General features: G+C 44.3%; 1 protein-coding gene across 1 annotated transcript in view; it reads right to left on the bottom strand.

Moving 5' to 3' along the window:
- st8sia4 (ST8 alpha-N-acetyl-neuraminide alpha-2,8-sialyltransferase 4) overlaps positions 1 to 21,725 on the bottom strand; it is an 87,633-nt gene that overhangs the window by 40,249 nt on the left and 25,659 nt on the right. The window contains exon 3 of the mRNA XM_085987832.1: positions 20,600 to 20,857. Coding sequence (XP_085843958.1) covers positions 20,600 to 20,857 — 258 coding nt within the window. The remainder of the gene's footprint in view (positions 1 to 20,599; positions 20,858 to 21,725) is intronic.

Raw genomic sequence — 21,725 nt, 5'->3', positions numbered from 1 at the left:
GTAGGCTGAGGCAGTCATTCAAATGAGGCAGATGGATGTATTCTCAGCCCTCCCACCTCGTTCTTCTGGTTCCTTTGCCAGACACTCATTTAGAGGGGTGTCCAAAAGTAGCAATTCTTAATGCCTTGTGCCCAGTCCCTCTCTGATTAGGGAAGAGCATGTACCAGCTCCGCAGGAGGTCCCTTTACTGATTTTCAGGGAAGTCAGGCCAGGGTGGAGTCTTTTTACAGCAGCCAGAAAATTCTGATCACAGAAAGTCATGATCACAGCAGCTATTGATGCTTTTATCACACTTTTCAAGGACCTACTTTTCAAGGAGCTAAACTAACACTTAACTTGTATAATTGAAAAAAACTACTTTGCTGGGTGAATGGGGCTTGGTGCAAGTTAGGTAATGGCCTGCAGAGTTTTGGATGAGCTCAAGTTTATGTAGGGTGGAAGATGGGAAGCTGACCAGGAGAGCATTGGACTGGTCAAGACTAGAGGTAACAAAGGCATGGATGAGGGTTTCAGCAGCAGATGAGCTGAGGCAGGGGCGGAGTCGGACGATGTTATGGAGGTGGAAATTGGCTGTTTTGGTGATAGAGCCGATATGTGGTCGGAAGCTCATCTCGGGGTCAAAGACGACACCAAGGTTACGAATAGTCTGGTTCAGCCTCAGACAGATACCAGGGAGAGGGATGGAGTCGGTGACTATAGAATGGAGTTTGTGACGGGGACTGAAGACAATGGCTTTGGTCTTCCCAATATTTAGTTGGAGGAAATTTCTGCTCATGCAGTACTGGATGTTGGACAAGCAGTGTGACAAATCAGGGACAGTGGAGGGGTTGAGAGAGATGGTGGTGAGGTAGAGCTGGGTGTCGTCAGTGTACATGTGGAAACTGATGCTGTGTTTTTGGATGATGTCGCCGAGGGGCAGCATGTAGATGATAAATAGGAGGGGCCAAGGATAGATCCTTGGGGGTTCCAGAGGTAACGATGCAGAAGCGGGAAGAGAAGCCATTGCAGATTCTCTGGTGAAATCAAAACGATAATGGTGCAACTGAAGTCATGGCTTTACATGTCTTATGGTACCAGTCATCTTTTATGCTAGAAAAATTAAGTGCAGAAGATTCTCAGTTTTGAAATGTTCTGCTTGTGGAAGTTATGGGTATAAATAGACTGGAGTAACAATGGAATGAGGACACCAGGCAAAAACTCAGTGTGGAAACAATGCTGGTTCACAGAACTGAGGTAAGACGGCTAGAACGTGGTTGATTCTTAACTGCCCTCTGAAATGGGCTAGTAAACCACTCAGTTCTATGAAACTGTTAGAACGAATAAGAAGAATAAATCTGGACGGACCACTCGGGTGCGATCTAGGCATCGAATTAGGATGTGACAAAGGCACACCCAACCCAGTCAACCCTGAAAAGTCCTCCTCATGAACATCTGGGGACTGGTACCAAAGTTGAGAGATCTGCTCCACAGACTATTCAAGCAACAGGCTGACATAGTCATACACACAGAACCATGCCTATCAATCCGTCCATGATGGTACTGATATGAGTGATCAAGAAAAAGTCCCGTTTTCATAATGAGCACGCCCTCCATTGTGTCGTGTGACTAGCACAGTGATAAGTGGGATAGATTGAAAATAGATCTAGCAACTCAAAGCTAGGCATCCATGAGGCACTGTGGGCTATCAGCAGCAGCAGAATTATATTCCACCACAATCTGTAACGTCATGGCATGGCATATCCCTCACTCCTCCATCATCATCAAGCCAGATGACCAAACCTGGTTCAATGACAAATGTAGAAGCCATGCAGGAGCAGCACCAGGCGTACCTGAAAATGTGGTGCTAACCTAGTGAAGCTGCAACACCGGACTACATGCATGCTAAACAGCAAAAGTAGCATGTTATAGACAGGACTAATCAATCGCACAATCAAAGGATCAGGTCAAAGCTCTGCAGTTCTGCCACATCCAATCATAAATGGTGGTGGACAATTCAGCAACGATTGAGAGGAGGAGGTTCCATGATCATCCCCATCCTCAATGATGGCGGAGCCCAGCATGAGTGCAAAAGATAAGGCTCAAGCATTTGGAACCAGAAATGCCGAGTGGATGATCCATCTCGGCCTCCTCCCAAGATCCCCACCATCACAGATGCCAGTTTTCAGCCAATTTTATTTACTCCAAGTGATAGCAAGAAATGGCTGAGTGCACTGGACACAGCAAAGGTTATGGGCCCCTACAATATCCCAGCTGTAGTGCTGAAGACGTGTGCTCTGTGCTTCAGAACTACCTGCGCCTCTAGCCAAGCTGTTCCAGTACAGCCACAACACTGGCATTTACCCGATAGTGTGGAAAATGTCGCAGGTATATCCTGTCCACAAAAAGTAGGACAAGTCCAACCCGGCCAATTGTCGCCCCATCAGCCTAATCACAATGATCAGCAAAGTGATGGAAGGAGTCGTCAACAGTGCTATCAAGCAGCACTTATTCACCAATAACCTCCTCACCGATTTGCAGTTTGGGTTTCGCCAGAACCACTTGGCTCCAGACTGCATTACAGCCTTGGTCAAACATGGACACAAGAGCTGAATTCCAAAGGTGAGGTGACAGTGACTGCCCTTGACAACAAGGCAGCCTTGATTGAATGTGCATCAAGGAGCCCTAGAAACATAGAAACATAGAAGATAGGAGCAGGAGTAGGCCATTCGGCCCCTCGAGCCTGCTCCGCCATTCGATGAGATCATGGCTGATCATCCAAACTCAGTACCCAATCTAACTCCTTCTTGAATATATTTAAAGACTTGGCCTCAACCGCCGTCTGTGGTAGAGAACTCCACAGGTTCACCACTCTCTGGGTGAAGAAATTCTTCCTCATCTCTGTCCTAAATGGCTTACCCCTTATCCTTAGACTATGACCCCTGGTTCTGGACTCTCCGACCATCAGGAAAATTCTACCTGCATCTAGTTTGTCCAGACCTGTCAGAATTTTATAAGTTTCGATGAGATCCCCTCTCATTCTTCTAAACTCCAGCGAGTATAAGCCCAATTGACCCAATCTCTCCTCATACGTCATTCCTGCCATCCCAGGGATCAGCCTTGTGAATCTTCGCTGAACTCCTTCCATATCAAGAACATCCTTCCTCAGATAGTAAAACTAAAGTCAATGGGGAGCGGGGGAAAACTCTCCAGTGGCTGGTGTCATACCTGGCACAAAGGAAGATGGTTATTGTTGTTGGAGGCCAATCATCACAACCCCAAGACATCACTGCAAGAGTTCCTCAGGGCAGCGTCCTAGGCCCAATTATCTTCATCAATAATCTCCCTCCATCATAAGGTCAGAAGTGGGGCTTTTCACTGATGATTGCAGTGTTCAGCTTTATTTGCAATTCCTCAGAAAATGAAGTAGTCTGTGCCCGCATGCAGCAAGGCCTGGACAACATCGTGGCTTAAGCTGACAAGAGTCAAGTAGCATTCACGCCACACAAGTGCCAGATAATGATGATCTCCAACAAGAGAAAGACATTCCATCGCCAAATTCCCCACCATCAACACCATTGATCAGAAACTCAATTGTACCAGTCACATAAATGCTGTGGTTACTACAGCAGATCAGAGACTGGGTATTCTGTGGCAAGTTGCTCACCTCCTAACTCCCCAAAGCTTTGGACAGGTTGGGTGATTGGGCAGAAGCATGGCAGATGCAATAGAACGTGGATAAATGTGAGGTTATCCACTTTCGTGGCAAAAACAGGAAGGCAGATTATTGTCTGAATGGCAATAGATTGGGAGAAGGGGAAGTGCAATGAGACCTGGGTGTCCTTGTGCACCAGTCGCTGAAGGTAAGCATGCAGGTGCAGCAGGCAGTTAAGAAGGCAAATGCTATGTTGGCCTTCATAGCGAGAGGGTTTGAGTACAGGAACAAGGATGTCTTGCTGCAGTTGTACAGGGCCTTGGTGAGACCACATCTTGAGTATTGTGTGCAGTTTTGGTCGCCTTATCTGAGGAAGGATATTCTTGCCATGGAGGGAGTTCAGCGAAGATTCACCAGGCTGATACCTGGGATAGCAGGAATGACGTATGAGGAGAGATTGGGACGATTGGGCTTGTACTCGCTGGAGTTTAGAAGAATGAGAGGGGATCTCATTGAAACTTATAAAATTCTGGCAGGACTGGACAGACTAGATGCAGGGAGGATGTTCCCGATGGTCGGGGAGTCCAGAACCAAGGGTCACAGTCTAAGGATAAGGGGTAGGCCTTTTAGGACAGAAATGAGGAGGAATTTCTTCACCCAGAGAGTGGTGAACCTGTGGAATTCTCTACCACAGAAGGCAGTGGAGGCCAATACATTAAATGTATTCAAGAAGGAGTTGGATATATTTCTTAAGGCTAAAGGGATCAAGGTATATGAGGAGAAAGCAGGGACCGGGTACTGAACTTGGATGATCTTCTATGTTTCTATGTTTTCCACTACTTACAAGGCACACGTCAAGAGTGTGCTGGAATATTCTTCTGGATGGGTGCAACTGGAACAACAATCAAGAAACTCAGCACCATCCAAGACCAAGCAGTCCGCTTGATCGGTAGCTCATCCCCCAACTTAAACATTCACTCCCTCCACCACTGGTTTACCATGGCTGCAGTGTGCACTATCTCTAGGAAACACTGTAGCCAACGATTCTTCGGCAGCACCTCCCAAACCCGCAACTTTCACCACCCAGAAGGACAAGGGCAAGAGGTGCATGGGAACACCATCACCTCCGAGTTCCCCTCCAAGTTACACACCATCCTGACTTGGATATATATTGCCGTTCCTTCATTGTTGCTGGGTCAAAATCCTGCAACTCCGTACCTAACAGAGCACTGTGGGGGCACCTTCACTACATGGACTGCAGCAGTTCAAGAAGAAGGCCCACAACCACCTTCTGAAGGACAACTAGGGATGGGTAATAAATGCTGGCCTTGTCAGCGATGCCCATACCCAAGAATTAATATATTTTAAAAATATTTTGGGCCACATATCTACACATGTCAATGCCTGCAGAATTTGCAGAAGAGCATAACAAGTGATAGATTGGTTTTATCAGTGAAACAATGGGTGGAAGGCAGATGACTGCAGATTGTACAGTGGAGAGATGAGTAGTGCATGCCTAACATGACTCTAAATAGCAGCAGCTTTAGACCAAAGTTGGAAGAAAGCAATGAGTTAATGATGAAAAAGATACTATAATCACTAATTTTTCAATTTCAAATTAAAACAGACTGAACCACAGCATTGTATGTTTATAAGAACATAAGAAATAGGAGCTGGAGTAGGCCAATCGGCCCCTCGAGCCTGCCCCACCATTCAATAAGATCATGGCTGATCTGATCATCGACCTCAACTTCACTTTCCCGCCCACTCCCCACAATCCTTGACTCCCCTGCAGCTCAAATATATGTCTATCTCTGCCTTGAATATATTCAATGACTCCGCCTCCACGGCTCTCTGGGGTAAAGAATTCCAAAGATTCGTGACCCTCTGAGAGAAGAAATTCCTCCTCATCTCCGTTTTAAATGGGCGACCCCTTATCCTGAAACTATGCCCCCTGGTTCTAGATTCCCCCACGAGGGGAAACATCCTCCTTGCATCTATCCTGTCAAGCCCCCTCAGAATCTTATATGTTTCAATAAGATCACCTCTCATTCTTCTAAACTCCAATGAGTATATCCCAACCTGCTCAACCTTTCTTCATAAGACAACCCCTTCATCTCAGGAATTAACCTTGTGAACCTTCTCTGAACTGCCTCCAATGCAAGTATATCCTTCCTTAAATAAGGAGACCAAAACTGCATGCAGTACTCCAGGTGTGGTCTCACCACCGCCCTGTACAGTTGTAGCAAGACTTTCCTACTTTTATACTCCATACCCCTTGCAATAAGGGCCAACATTCCTTTTGCCTTCCTAATTACTTGCTGTACCTGCATGCTAACTTTTTGGGGTAGATTTTCCCGAATCTGTCGGGAAGAAGGCGGGACTTCCCCTTTCGGGTTTTTGACCCGCCTACTTCGACGTCCGGCCAATCTGCGCGATTTTCCCTTGATTGACCTTGTTGAGCCCGCCCAGCGGGCTCAGCAGGCCAATTAAGGGCCACCCGGCAACAGGTGACGTCACAGATTGAAATTTCATCTGTCAAGAGTTTCACAGAATCACAGAAACCCCACAGTGCAGATAGAGGCCATTTCAGCCCATCGAGCCTGCACCGACACATATCCCACCCGATCCCCATAACCCCTACACCAACACATATCCCACCCTATCCCTGTAACCCCACGTATTTAATCCCCCTAACACTAAGGGTCAATTTATCATAGCCAATCAACCTAACCCGCACATCTTTGGACTGTGGGAGGAAACCGGAGCACCCGGAGAAAACCCACGCAAACACGGGGAGAATGTGCAAACTCCACACAGACAGTCGCCCGAGGCCGGATTCGAACCCGGGTCTCTGGCGCTGTGAGACAACAGTGCTAACCACTATGCCACCGTGCTGTGAAACACTGACACTCTGAGATCTAACATGAGTCCTTCTGCACAGACTCAGTTAGAACTCACACCGGCACTAAAAGCTGAAGGCTGTCACTTTTGACAGATCGCAGCCATTCAGCTTTCAGTTCCGGCTGAGTGATGCGCTCCCGACGGCTACAGGAAGAAAGGCTGTTAAGGTAAGTACAGGTAAGTAAAAGTTCTTTACACACTTTAGACACACCAAACACACTTACCTTTACACTCATGCACTCACCTGAACACCGACATCGCGACCCCTCCAACTCCTTCAACCCGACGGCCCGCCTGCTCTAACCTGGCGTGGTTTGGAGCCGTTGGGAAACCCACACAAAACCCCTCAAAACAGGGATTAGGCTAAAAACTGCCTGTTAACTGTTAACAGGCAGTTAATTGGTACTAATCCCTTCCCGCCTGGTTTCGGTGGGTCCCAGTGCGGGGCGGGTACCCGCTGCCCCTGAAACTTACGTGGGGTGGGGTTTTGGGCGGGATGGTGTCGGGACCCCCAAATTCGGGATTTTCCCCCCCCACATGCCTGAAACCCCGCCTGATGGCTCCACGAAAATCTAGCCCTTTGTGTTTCATGTACGAAGACCCCCAGATCCCTCTGTACCATAGCATTTTGTAGTCTCTCTCCATTTAAATAATAATTTGCTTTTTTATTTTTCCTACCAAAGTGGATAACCTCACATTTTCCCACATTATACTCCATTTGCCAAATTTTTGCCCACTCACTTAACCTATCTGACTCTTTGGGTCCTCCTCACAACTTGCTTTTCCACCTATCTTTGTATCATCAGCAAATTTGGCTACAGTACACACAGTCCCTATTGTTATTATTGACCCTATGTCAATTTGCTCGTGGCTCAGGTAGTAATCCAGAGATTATTACCTTTGTGGTTCTGCTTTTTAATTTGGCCGCTAGCTGCTCATACTCCCTCAGCAGAACCTCTTTCTTAGTCCTACCTGTGCCGTTGGAATGAAATTGTAAGAATCACAAATTCTGTTTTTAACCTACTTCAGTGTAAATTAGATTTTGAATGCAAACCTGTCCTGTGGCTTCACACGCATTTATAATTGAGAAACACAAAAGTTTATGAAGCAGAAATAGATGGTACAGGATACTCTTCAAGCTGTATAGAACCTATCCAAAACAAGATCCCACACATAGCAATGAATGAATAACCAAAATCGCCAACAGTCTGGCAAGCTTTTAAATGATAGTCAATTTCAAATTCACAGGGGTGGAGGTCTGCAGTGTAACATCATCGTGAAACGATTTCAGTAAAGTTGATGTTTTAGGGTAAATTCACCAATCCTGTTTTCGCATTAGGGAATTGTGCTCAAAGGCAGCATGGGTTGGGAAATCAGAACTAAAGTGCTGTAGTTCTATCTCGGACACACACTTCCTTCAAGCATGGCTTTCCACTGGGAAAATGGAATCACTGGAACAGGAGTAAGCCATTCAGCCCCTCAAATCTATTTGATCATGGCTCCACTCCATTTACCCGCCTTAACTCCATATCCCTCAATACCCTTACCTAAAAAAAAACTATTGAATAATTTAACTATTGGTCTACAACTAGATGTGGCAGGACTGCAGAGCTTTGATCTGATCCATTGATTGTGGGATCGCTTAGCCCTGTCTATAGTATGCTGCTTCCGCGGTTTAGCATGCATGTAGTCCTATGTTGCAGCTTCCCCAGGTTGGCACCTCATTTTTGGTACACCTGGTGCTGCTTCTGGCATGCTCTTCTACACTACTTATTGAACCAGGGTTGTTCCCCCGGCTTGATGGTAATGGTAGAGTGAGGGATATGCCGGGCCATGAGGTTACGGATTGTGGTGGAATTCTGCTGCTGTCTGCTGATGGCCCACAGCACCTCATGGATGCCCAGTTTTGAGCTGCTAGATCTGTTCTGAATCTATCCCATCTTAGCACAGTGGTAGTGCCACACAACACGATGGAGGGTGTCCTCAGTATGAAGATGGGAATTTATCTCCACAAGGACTGAGCAGTGGTCACTGCTACCAATACTGTCATGGACAGATGCATCTGTGATAGATAGATTGGTGAGGATGAGGTCAAGTAGGTTATTCCCTTGTGTTGGTTCTCTCACCACCTGCCACAGGCCCAGTCTGCCAGTTATGTCCTTCAGGACTTGGCCAGTTCAGTCAGTAGTGGTGCTACCAAGCCACACTTGGTGATGAACATTGAAGTCGTCCACCCAGAGTACATTGTGTCCCCTTGCTACCCTCAGTACTTCTTCCAAGTGGTGTTCAACATGGAGGAATACTGATTCATCAGCTGAGGGAGGGCAGTAGCTGGTAATCAGCAGGAGGTTTCCTTGCCCATGCTTGACCTGAAGCCATGAGACTTCATGGGGTCCGGAGTCAATGTTGAGGACTACCATGGCCACTCCCTCCCAACAGTATACCACTGTGCCAGCACCTCTATTGGGTGTGTCCTGCGGTGGGACAGGACATATCCAGGGATGGTGAGAGAGGAGTCTGGGACATTGGCTGAAAGGTATGATTATGTCAGGCTGTTGCTTGACTAGTCTGTGGGACAGCTCTCCTAATTTTGGCACAAGTCCCCAGATGTTAGTGAGGAGGACATTGCAGGGTCGACTGGGTTGGGTGTGCCTAGGTCAATGCTGGGTGGTCCGTCCGGTTTTAATCTTTTTATTTTTTTTGTAGCTGTTTTGGTACAACTGAGTGACTTGCTAGGCCATTTCAAAGGGCAGTTAAGAGTCAACCACATTGCTGTGGGTCTGGAGTCACATATAGGCCAGACCAGGTAAGCACGACAGACTTCCTTCCCTAAAAGGACATTAGTGAGCCAGGCAGGTTTAACGATAATCCAGTAGTTTCATGGTCACCATTATTGATACTAGCTTTTTATTCCAGATTAATTTACTTTAAATTCCCCAGCTTCCATGGTGGACTTTGAACTCACTTCTCCAGATCATTAGTCCAGTAACATAACCACTATGCTACTGTACTTGTAGCATTGGTGGACAATTAAACAACTAACGGGAGGAGGAGGCTCCATAAACATCCCCATCCTCAACGATGGCAGAGCCCAGCACACAAGTACAAAAAGACAAGGCTGAAGCGTTTGCAACCGTCTTCAGCCAGAAGTGCCGAGTGGATGATCCATCTCGGCCTCCTCCTGTGGTCCCCACCATCACAGAAGCCAGTCTTCAGCCAATTCAATTCACTCCACGTGAGCGCACTGAATACAGCAAAGGCTATGGATCCCAACAACATCCCAGCTGTCGTGCTGAAGACTTCCAGAGCTAGCCGCACCTCTAGCCAAGCTATTCCAGTACAGCTACAACACTGGCAGCTACCCGACAATGTGGAAAACTACCCAGGTATGTCCTGTCCACAAAAACAGGACAAAACCAATCCAGCCAATTACTGCCCCATCAGTCTACTCTCAAACATCAACAAAGTGATGGAAGGAGTCATCGACAGTGCTATCGAGCGTCGCTTACTCACCAATAACCTGCTCACTGATGCCCAGTTTGGTTTCCGCCAAAGGAGCTGAATTCCAGAGGTGAGGTGAGAGTGACTGCCCTTGAAATCAAGGCAGCATTTCACCGAGTGTGGCATCGAGGAGCCCTAGTAAAATTGAAGTCAATGGGAATCAGGGGGGAAACTCTCCACTGGCTGGAGTCATACCTAGCACAAAGGAAGATGGTTGTGGTTGTTGGAGACTAATCATCTCAGCCCCAGGACATCGCTGCAGGTGTTCCTCAGGGCAGTGTCCTAGGCCCATCTTCAGTGAGATGTGGAATTCCCCAAGTGGGGCAATATGCAGATTAATAGTATTTTCCCTTTGCCCATGAGTGACTAAGCACATAGTTGAACAGTCTCGCCTGGCACCACCAGATGTTGCATTTAACTATTATTTGATAATATATATATATATAATAATAATGGCCCTGAATTTCCGATCGGACGTTTCCTGCGGGCGGATGCCTCCGTTCGGAAACAAATCTACGAACTTACCTGCTGGTTCCGTAGATCTCAAGTCTTGCGATCCTGGGCCTCTCCTCTTCGAAATGCGTAGAGGCCCAGGTATCCCAGGGGCGCATGCGGTTCGCAAGCGCCCCTGGGATCACGTGGGCCAGGCGAACCAATGAAAGAAGGGAATCCCCCTTCATACTTTTGACAGTTCCGTACGGACAGAACTATCAAAAGTATGAATGGGGATCACATTTAATAAAACATTAAAAAAAGTTGTTTTTAACATTACATAATTAAAATTAATTAAAATGCCATTTAATTAAATATTTCAAACAAAAATTAAATTTTTTGAAAAATAAAATTAAATGTTTTTACAGGGCTAAAAATAACCTTTTAGAAGACTATTTTAAATTTATAAATGAGTTATCAAATTTCATTTTTCTATTTTTGAAACTCTTAAGCTGGTACCAGGCGTAAGAATTTGACAGTCATTCAGCGGGCGGAAGTTTTGCAAAAAGCGGAACTCTCCACCCGCAGAGGCACTTTTCTTGGGCATGCGGATGATCTGTCAGGATTTCTTGATAGATCGCAAGTGCCCCGTTCCAGTACACGCACTTCACATGCCTGAAACCGACACTTGCATGGCTCCTATGGGCGCGTACGCACCTCGTACACACCCGTGGGGGTCGGGAAATCCGGCCCATTGAGGTAGTCAGATGCTGAAGGCTTTAACTTGTCCATTTGCTCTTAGTCTGGGCATTGCTAAATGAGGCAGCTAGTTACAGGAAACATGGCAACTACAGCTATTATTACAAACCTAATTAAGATTTTTATATTAGGAAATATAAAGATATCATTACAGTTATAGAAACATAGAAACATAGAAGATAGGAGCAGGAGTAGGCCATTCGGCCCCTCGAGCCTGCTCCGCCATTCAACGAGATCATGGCTGATCATCCAAACCCTAGCACCCGGTCCCTACACCGACAGCCATCCCACCCAAGCCCTATCCCCGTAACCCCGTAACCCCACGTATTTAATCCCCCTTAACACTAAGGGTCAATTTTTATCATGGCCAATCAACCTAACCCGCACATCTTTGGACCAATAAATGGAAATTTATTGATTACTTTCGTGTAGTATTAAATGCTCAAAAATTAGCAACCCACCCTTAAGTCTATGCAGGTTTCTTTGTCCCTAAGACTAGTAAATAATACATTCTCGAAAATAAAAAAGTTGAAAAGTCCATTCAATCCACCGAGCTTGCTCTGTCCTTAGGTTCATGACAAGGAATTGCTCAATCTATTTTTATTTTCCTGCATGTGTCAGAAGCCTCTATCGCTTTACTCCCTGAGCGCATCCATTCACTTTTTTGAATACTTCAACTGAATCCATATTTACTGTGTTACATTGCAGTTGATTACAAGAGTTAACAGGCTCAAAGGAGTTAGAATGCTTAATTTTTTTCAGAAAGTGGGGGAAATAGTTGTCTTTTGTCAGAATTAACAAACCATTAACAAAATTGTGGGAACAATTGTCTTTGAAATTTTTATTTTCTTAAGTTGTATAATTTATTTTCTAGTAAAGTAATTGTAATATGAAACCTCCATAAGTGTTTTATATAATCAATGATGGTAACATTAGGACACTGTGGCACAGTTACAGTTTGGAAGAAATTTTAGTTTTCTTAAAAATCTAAAATCTGATAGACTTTAAATTCTCATTTGCTTTTATCCTACCTGCTAACTGTCTGCTCTTTGCTTTTAACTTCACTTCATCTGGAGTAAGCTTCCAACACTTGTGTATATGATGCATGATGTGAAGATTAAAGAATTGACCGTTTTCAAACTGTCAATAATTTTGTGACAAGAACAACTTGATTAGTTGGGATATTTGCACTCTGAATAGTTTCTGTATATTCATATAATCGAGGTGATCAGCTGCCTGTTATAGAAAGCACCTGATTTTCCTTTCCATTAAAATCAATCGAAATGACAATCAGGCGGTTTCTATAGCAGCCGGCTGATCCACGACGGCAGTTTTACACCCAGGCAGCATGATGTACCCCACTGTTTTTACAATATGAAAGGTAATATTGGGTCACAGTGAACTCTAAAATCGGCTATATAAACATTTTGTATTTGTGTCTTGATCATAGAAACATAGAAGATAGGAGCAGGAGTAGGCCATTCAGCCCCTCGAGCCTGCTCCGCCATCCAATGAGATCATGGCTGATCATCCAAACTCAGTACCCTGTCCCTGCCTTCTCCCCATATCCCTTGATCCTTTTAGCCTTAAGAAATATATCCAACTCCTTCTTGAATATATTTAATGAATTGGCCTCAACTGCCTTCTGTGGTAGAGAATTCCACAGGTTCACCACTCTCTGGGTGAAGAAATTCCTCCTCATCTCTGTTCTAAATGGCTTACCCCTTATCTTTAGGCTGTGACCCCTGGTTCTGGACTCCCCCACCATCAGGAACATCCTTCCTACATCTAGTCTGTCTAGTCCTGTTAGAATTTTATACGTTTCAATGAGATCCCCTCTCATTCTTCTAAACTCCAGCGAGTATAAGCACAATCGACCCAATCTCTCCTCATACATCATTCCTGTCATCCCAGGTATCAATCTGGTGAATCTTCGCTGCACTCCCTCCATGGCAAGAACATCCTTCCTCAGATAAGGTGACCAAAACTGCACACAATACTCAAGGTGTGGTCTCACCAAGGCCCTGTATAACTGCAGCAAGACATCCTTGATCCTGTACTCAAATCCTCTCACTAAGAAGGCCAACATACCATTTGCCTTCTTAACCGCCTGTTGCACCTGCGATTGGTGCACAAGGGCACCCAGGTCCTGTACAACTGCAGCAAGACATCCTTGATCCTGTACTCAAATCCTCTCACTAAGAAGGCCAACATACCATTTGCCTTCATAACCGCCTGCTGCACCTGCATGCTTACCTTCAGCGACTGGTACACAAGGACACCCAGGACTCGTTGCACTTCCCCTTCTCCCAATCTATTGCCATTCAGAGAATAATCTGCCTTCCTGTTTTTGCCACCAAAGTGGATAACCTCGCATTTATCCACATTATACTGCATCTGCCATACATCTGCCCAATCACCCAACCTGTCTAAATCATACTGGAGTTTCTCGGCACCCTCCTGACAGCACACACACCCACCCAGCTTTGTGTCGACTGCAAACTTGGAGATATTACATCTAGTTCCCTCGTCTAGATCATTAATATATATTGTGAATAGCTGGGGTCCTAGCACCGATCCCTGCGGTACCCCACTAGTCGCTGCCTGCCACTCGGAAAAAGAGCCGTTTATTCCAACTCTTTGCTTCCTGTCTGCCAGCCAGTTCTCTATCCAAGTCAGTACCTTGCCCCCAATCCCATGTGCTTTAACTTTACACGCTAATCTCTCATGCGGGACCTTATCGAAAGCCTTCTGAAAGTCCAAATACACCACATCCACTGGTTCTCCCTTATCTACTCTACCAGTTACATCCCCAAAAAATTCCAATAGATTAGTCAAGCACGATTTACCTTTTGTAAATCCAGGTTGACTTTGTCCGACCCTGTCACTGTTTTCCAAGTGCTCTGCTATTACATCTTTTATAATGAACTCTAGCATTTTCCCCACTACCGATGTCAGGCTTACCGGTCTATAATTCCCCGTTTTCTCTCTACCACCTTTTTTGAATAGTGGGGTAACATTAGCTACCCTCCAATCCATTGAAACAGTTCCAAAATCTATAGAATTTTGAAAGATGACCAGCAATGCATCTACTATTTCTAGGGCCACTTCCTTAAATACCCTAGGATGTAGATTATCAGGCCTTGGGGATTTATCGGTCTTCAATCCCGTCAATTTCCTTAACACCATTTCCCTACAAATACTGATTTCATTCAATTCCTCCCTCTCATTAGACCCTATGTTCCCCGACATCTCTGGGAGGTTATTTGTGTCCTCCTTTGTGAAGACAGAACCAAAGTATGTATTTTTATTAGTATTTTTATCATTGCTATGCCATATTTATTACAATGTTGGGAGGACTCGTAAAAATCAACATTTCATTGTGCAGTACACACGTATATGACAAATAAAATTGAATTAATTAATTAATTAATTGATTAATTGGTCTGCCATTTATTTGTTCCCCATTATAAATTCCCCTGATTCTGACTGCAAGGGACCTACACTTGACTTCACCAATCTTTTTCTCTTCACATATCTATAGAAGCTTTTACAGTCAGTTTTTATGTTCCCTGAAAGCTTACTCTCATAATCTATTTTCCCCCTCTTAATTAATCCCTTTGTCCTCCTTTGCTGAATCCTAAACTGCTCCCAATCCTCAGGTTTGCTGCTTTTACTGGCCAATTTATATGTCCTCTCCTTGGATCTTATGCTATCCCTAATTTCCCTTGTTAGCCACAGTTGAGTCACCTTTTTTGTTTTATTTTTATGCCAAGCAGGGATGAACAAATTCTGTAGTTCATCCATGCGATCTTGAAATGTTTGCTATTGCCTATGCACCGTCAACCCTTTAAGTAATGTTCCCCAATCCATCCTACCCAACTCGCGCCTCATACCATCGTAGTTGCCTTTATTTAAATTCAGGACCCTAGTCTCTGAGTCAAATACTTCACTCTCCATCTTAATGAAGAATTCTATCATATTACGTTTGCCCTGCCCCAAGGGGCCTCGCACAACAAGATTGCTAATTAATCTTTTCTCATTACATAATACCCAGTCTAAGATGGCCTGATCTCTAGTTGGTTCCTCCACATATTGGTCCAGGAAACCATCCCGTATACACTCCAGGAATTCCTCCTCCACAGTATTGTTACTAATTTGGTTAGCCCAATCTATATGTAGATTATATTATATCAGAGCTTCAAATATCAATAGTTACTGGGGGTGCTATGCCCAGACCCATCCTAGAAAATAAATCTCATGCTTTCAGCACCCACATGCTCCTTTCAAAATGTCTAAATCCCCTGCTGCTGGCCAGTCACTTCTAACACAGCCAGGAACAGCCATCAATTTGCTCATAAGATCAATCACATTTTTTTTAAATTTGTTTTTTTTCCCCTCCTTCTCCCAGAGAATGCACCAAACACAGTTCTAGTCAACAGAGCGAGCATAAGGATATTAGAAAAGTCAAGAAAAGTCGACTTGTTTCATTGAATCGCATCCCTCCAGTAACCAAACTCTCCCATTTTAGCATTTAAGTGAGTGGATCTATAAGCTGTTCCTAACCTTTGCCTGTGGTGATACTTCAATATCTCCCCCTTCATTAAGTTCACTAGCACCATGTCTAAACTGAAGAAAAATACTCATTTTTCAGTTTGACTCTGCACTGTGAAATGCAGCACAAATTCATCATTAATGATCTTAACAAAGCCTGAATGGAAAAAAATATAGGCTTTTTAACTTACCTTTTGCTAATGTTTGTTAATCCGTTTTTGATGAGGTGGAAATAGTTAGAGCAGAACTCAGCATGGCTGAATACTGCATCAGTAGTTTCTACCTGTGTTACTTCACTTTTTTATTCATACCTATTTCTCCACTATAATTAACCAAGAGAATAATTTCCCCCAAGTGTGAAATAATGACTCTCTAAATAACAATTAGCTCATGTTTTAACTTAAATATAACATGTTTGCTTCTTTTTCTCTGGATCAGGCAGGGTACTTCTCCACATCGACCCTGCAGATTCCCTTTATAATTTCAAAAACCTTCACCTTAGTCTTTTGCTGCAGGATCAGATTTACTTCCCCTTGCTGCTCTTCATGTATCGCAGGCTTAAAAGCTGGTATCACCCTCACCATTCTTATTGAACTCATTCCAATGTTTTTACCTTTACTCATAAAAATAATAATTAAACGGGCTGCAATACTCCAAGAGAAGAATTTCAACCCTTTTATAAATAAACATTTATATTTTTATAAACATTTTAATAAACATTGACTTTTTTTCTTAATCGTATTATTTTCTAGACTGCTGTCTGTGCCACTCTAATTTGCAGCCAAGAGGATTGCAGATCTGCCCCCTCCCCATAATGGCACAGTTAAGGTCAGGAACTCACGATGTAGATGATGGTCTCTGTGAACTTTCTTTATACCACTGTGTGGCACAGTCTGTGAGACCTGTAATAGCCTGTGTCATTGCCCTGCATACCAGTACTTTTAGCCCAGACAGGTAGTGTTAAGTATGTGTATTGTATTCAACAATTAACACAAAGACTTAAACGTATAACTCAAACAGGTCTTTACTGGTTGGAGGTAGGGACTATACATAGGTCTTTACTTCATGCCCACAGGCGGGAACTGAGGGGAGATCAGTACCCACAGTACTATTTATACCCCTATGGCCAGGAGTGGTACTGCGTATCACTACGCCCAACAAGTAGTGCAGTCCTGTCCATAGGTTCAAAGTAGCACACATATTACATACACAACATTCCTCCCTTCCTAGCTTTACAGTCATCTCCCCATTTAACATAACGTAATAACATATATACATATATAACTTCAGGTTTACATAACAGAATAACATAGATACATAGATAACTTCATGTCAAAACAGATCACAGATTCAGTCTCTGCGGAAAACAGTTCACAGATTCAATCTCTGTGGTGGAGTCGGTTCACGTTGCTGGAGTGACTCATTCAATAGTCCTTCCATGGATTTAACAGTTTGAACTTCCGAACTGAATTGGCTCCGTTCGGAGGGACCACGTGTGTGATCTGGTAGAGGTAATAATGGTTCAGATGGGTCATCTTCTGTTTCGACTTTTCCTTTTCTGCTTCTTGGAGACTCTCTGGGCTCCACTGTCAGCTGCCAGCTGCATGCGCAGTTCCTCCTTCTCTCCCTCCTTTTTCCGTAGTAGAGCCACCTTCTCCCGATGTTCCGTAGACTTTCGGTGCTCCTCCATGATTTCTGTATGGTGGGAGTCGAAGTTACAAGTTGGGCAGGACAGGACATAGTAATATTCGGTGTCGTCCTGATCTAGGCCAGCGAGAGGGTCTTCTATTTCCTCCATACCCAGCTGGGCGTTAGCCAGCTTTTGTTCCAAGTCCAGGCATCTTTCCTGAAGAGACTTCTTCATGCGTACCTCTTCATCCAGCTTTTTCTGGGCTTTCAGCAAGTCGTTTACTAATGACCTCATTTGAGATTTTACTACTTCAACTTCTTTTGGAGATTGATTGATCGGACTATTCAATCCCTCTACCGGAGCAGCTGTTTCAGCGGTCTGTTGTTCTACGTTGACGTGAGTCAGCGTACTTTTGGCATCCAAGGGCTGCTCTGTTGCAGTCATCTCAGTCTGTGTTGCCACCTCAGCTCTTCCAATAACCTTTGAGAGCTCTGAACCCCTTTCGTTTGAATATTGAAGTTCGTGTTCAAGTTTTTCCCATTTCAGAGTCCTGTCCTTCAGCATATGCAGGAGTTGGCTGACCGTTAACTCCTCTGACATCAGACGTTTTGTGTGCTCCTGCTCCATTTTCTCCATCAGCTGCTTCTGTTGTCTTTCCAGATTCTCCAACTCTATATCAAAGAACTCTTTCGTTGCATTCAACTCTTGCTCACAACGGCGAAGCATTTGTTCTAATTGCTGTTGTAGTTTGAAATGGAGTTGAGTTCGAGCCCGGTGTCCCTCAGAAATGGGCACATCAGTAGACTTGCCAGACTCAGAATCCACAGTTAAACTATGTTGTTGTTGCTCAGTGGAATTCTGTGCTGAAACTTTGTCTTTTGCACCTGAGTTGGGCTTACCATCATCCGTTCCAGAGTCTGGGCCGACTATCTTCACCGAGTTCTCACTCGTTATTGTTTGTAGGAAATGCCAGTCCATATTCATTTTCCTAATCCACTCCCGTCCTAGTAGTGGAGAACCTCCTTCAGATATCACATATAAGTCCATTATTTGACTGTCTTCGCCCTTGTGGACCACTGCAACCTCTATTTTCCCGATGGGGTACACTCTTTGCCCCGTGTATGTTTTCAATATAATCCCCGTATCCTGTAGGGGAATATGTTGGAATAACTTTCCGTAATCTTTCTTATTTATGACCGTCAATGCCGATCCAGTGTCCAATTCCAGTTTTACTTGGACTCCTTCTATCTGAAGAGTGACCCAAATTGTCTGGAGGTCTGCACCCTTACCAGCGTTGAGTACTCTTAAGCTAGCCAGTTCATTACAGCTTAAGCTAGCCAGTTCATTACTGCTAGCGTCTGAATCGGACTCCTGTTCGGTCACCTTGTGTACCTTTGCGTATTTTCCTTGCGGTGACTTCTTGTTGCTGGTCTTCTTCCCTGACCTGCATACTCTAGCTATTTGTCCAAGCCTACCACAAGTTCTACATTCTTGGTTTTTAAACCAACACTGGTTCTGATCATGCGTTGTCTTTCCACAATGATAACATTTGCCAGAACTCACACCCAATTTGTGTGCACTGAGCTCCGGTGACCGTAGCTGCATTACTGCCGTGCCTCTCGCTGCGGCTTCGTGTGCTGCTGCCATAGTGACCGCCTTCTCAAGCGTCAGCTCATTCTCCTCGAGCAGTCGCTTTTGTGTATCCTGTTTAAATAAACCACACACAAATTTGTCTCGAAGTGCCTCTGTCAGTCCCGTTCCAAACTGGCAATATTTCGCTAATTTACGCAATTCCAGCAAATAATCAGCATTGCTTTCATGCTGTAGCTGCCTTCTGTCGTAAAATTTAAATCGTTCCGCTAGCATCAGCGGCGTGGGGTTTAGATGATCTTTCAGGACAGTAACAATCTCACCGAACGTCTTATCCGCCGGTTCATCTGGTGATAACAGGTGTTTCAATTGCCCGTATGTCTTCGCACCCATTAAATTTAATAATGTTAGAGCTTTATCTTGGTCATGAATTTTATTGGCCTTACAATAATTTTTTACTCTTTCAACATATATGGCCCAATCTTCGAGGTCACTATCAAAGGTGCTAATATTCCCGTGTTTAGGCATTGTAGATTTGCAATTTCTCAGATTTTATTTTGTTTACTTGTTATCAAAGATGGCGGCTTCCCGCTCTTGCCGTCGTCCTCCGCCCACAAAATGGCGGTTTTCCCGCGCTTGGCGGTCTTCACCCGTCCCCCGACGCCGTCTCCCTTCAGCCCCCGAGTGCGGCCCTTATCTTTGGTTCCGATCGCTGGCCCGCGCTGCGCCTCGCACTTGAAGCGGCTCCCGGCCTCTGGCTCACCCGCTCGCGCGGCTCTGGCTTACCCGCTCGCGCGTTTCACCGCGGCTCTTATCAGGGATTGCGATCGCCCTTATCTTCTCCAACTTCCCCAGCCCTGTCTTTGCAGCCAACACTGCACGGCTTACCCCACCACCTAGGTTGAACAAGGAAACTGCAGAAAGACTTCTGTCAGTCGCTGGAAGCTGTCAGGATGTTTGCTGCACTCCAGTGCTCAGTCGCTGATGGAGGCTTCAGAGTCCTAAAGCCTGTCGCTTCTAGTGGGGTGGTGATGTTTGAAACCTCTCTTCAACTGCCGCAGGGTAAGAACCTGACTCGTCGCCAGTGTTAAGTATGTGTATTGTATTCAACAATTAACACAAAGACTTAAACGTATAACTCAAACAGGTCTTTACTGGTTGGAGGTAGGGACTATACATAGGTCTTTACTTCATGCTCACAGGCGGGAACTGAGGGGAGATCAGTACCCACAGTACTATTTATACCCCTATGGCCAGGAGTGGTACTGCGTATCACTACGCCCAACAAGTAGTGCAGTCCTGTCCATAGGTTCAAAGTAGCACACATATTACATACACAACAGGTAGCACTTTACCAGACTTCACTTTCAAGACCCCTTTACATTTCGACTCAGTTTTTTCAAGAAAGAATAACTTGAAATTACATTCAAATAGGGAAATTTGAAAACATTATATTAGAAGAGAATTTTTTGTTTATAGTGTTTGCCTCTCGCTCACGCAATGTTTCTATTATGTTCAAGACAAAGGCCAAAGCTTAGTGCTTTATAAAATCATTAACTGCAAAGGCGGTAACTTCCTGTTGTAGAAAGGGGTCCTACCTTATTACAAACTCATGACTGTCAATCTCCTTTCCACATCCACTACCGAGAAGAATCCCAGAATTCCCAACAACTGCACAAGTACTGAATCGCTTGTTCTTCATAGGTGAGACTTCCGGGAGAAGTCTGTGCAAATTCTGAGAGATGTTGAGGGTCCGACGCCTGTCCAGCACATAATGAATTATATCCCCTGGCTTCAGGCTGCTTTTCACTACTGATATGTCTCTCTCAGCGTCTAAAAATCGAAGAATATCCTTCCTGCGTTAGAAGAAGTGACACTCAGTAAAAATGATAAATCACTCACAAAACATGCTTTATACTTTTACTGGACTAAGGCAACATGATAAAAAGTCAGTATGTATTAATCAGTATGAGGGAATGGCACCATTGGAAATTCTGTCTTAATTATTCTACATTATAGTATATGCTAAAGTGATCATAATGACATTACAAAATGATGGTCAGGCCACACGTGAAACATTGTGTGCAGTTCTGGGCTCCTCGGTACTAGAGTGAATATAATAGCCTTGGAGAAAATACAACGCAGATTTACTAGGCCAACGTTAAGGGGTCTGAGTCACAAGGAGTGGATAGAGCAACCAGAGCTTTATTGCTTTAAACTGAGAAGACGTGGGGGTGGAATTTGATTAGAGGTTTTCAAAATGATAAAAGGAACAGACAAGGTAAACATAGATACAGTAGGTTATTTTCCTTGGAAGATCAATAGAAGACAAGAGAGAATGATCTTAAAATAAGATGGGAAACATACAGGAGGAGATTAGAAGAAACATGTTCATGTAAAGTGTTACTGGACTGTGTAATGTTTTGTTACAATTGATGGCCGCTACTAAATTGAGTATAACAATTAAAAAGATACTTGATAATTACTTAAAAGAAGAATATAAAATAATGCAATTTACCTGCTTTAGAGAAATCAGGACATGGGATTATTTTAGGAGAAAGCAGGAAAATGGACTTTGTAAATTCAGCCCCCAAGAAGGCCTAAATTAACAAGAGCAAGGAGTGAATAAGCTCCTCCCATGCTAAAATATTTATGCTTCAATGTCTAAACTAAAACTGTGTATGTGTAACTGTCTCAGTAAAAGTAAAACAATACCGAAATTCT

This window comes from Somniosus microcephalus, chromosome 1 (assembly GCF_052327205.1).
Source record: "Somniosus microcephalus isolate GS21.2 chromosome 1, FLI_Smic_1.0, whole genome shotgun sequence".
Classification (NCBI taxonomy): Eukaryota; Metazoa; Chordata; class Chondrichthyes; order Squaliformes; family Somniosidae; genus Somniosus; species Somniosus microcephalus.
Note: the sequence above shows the minus strand (reverse complement) of the source record. Positions and strands in the feature narration are given on the sequence as shown.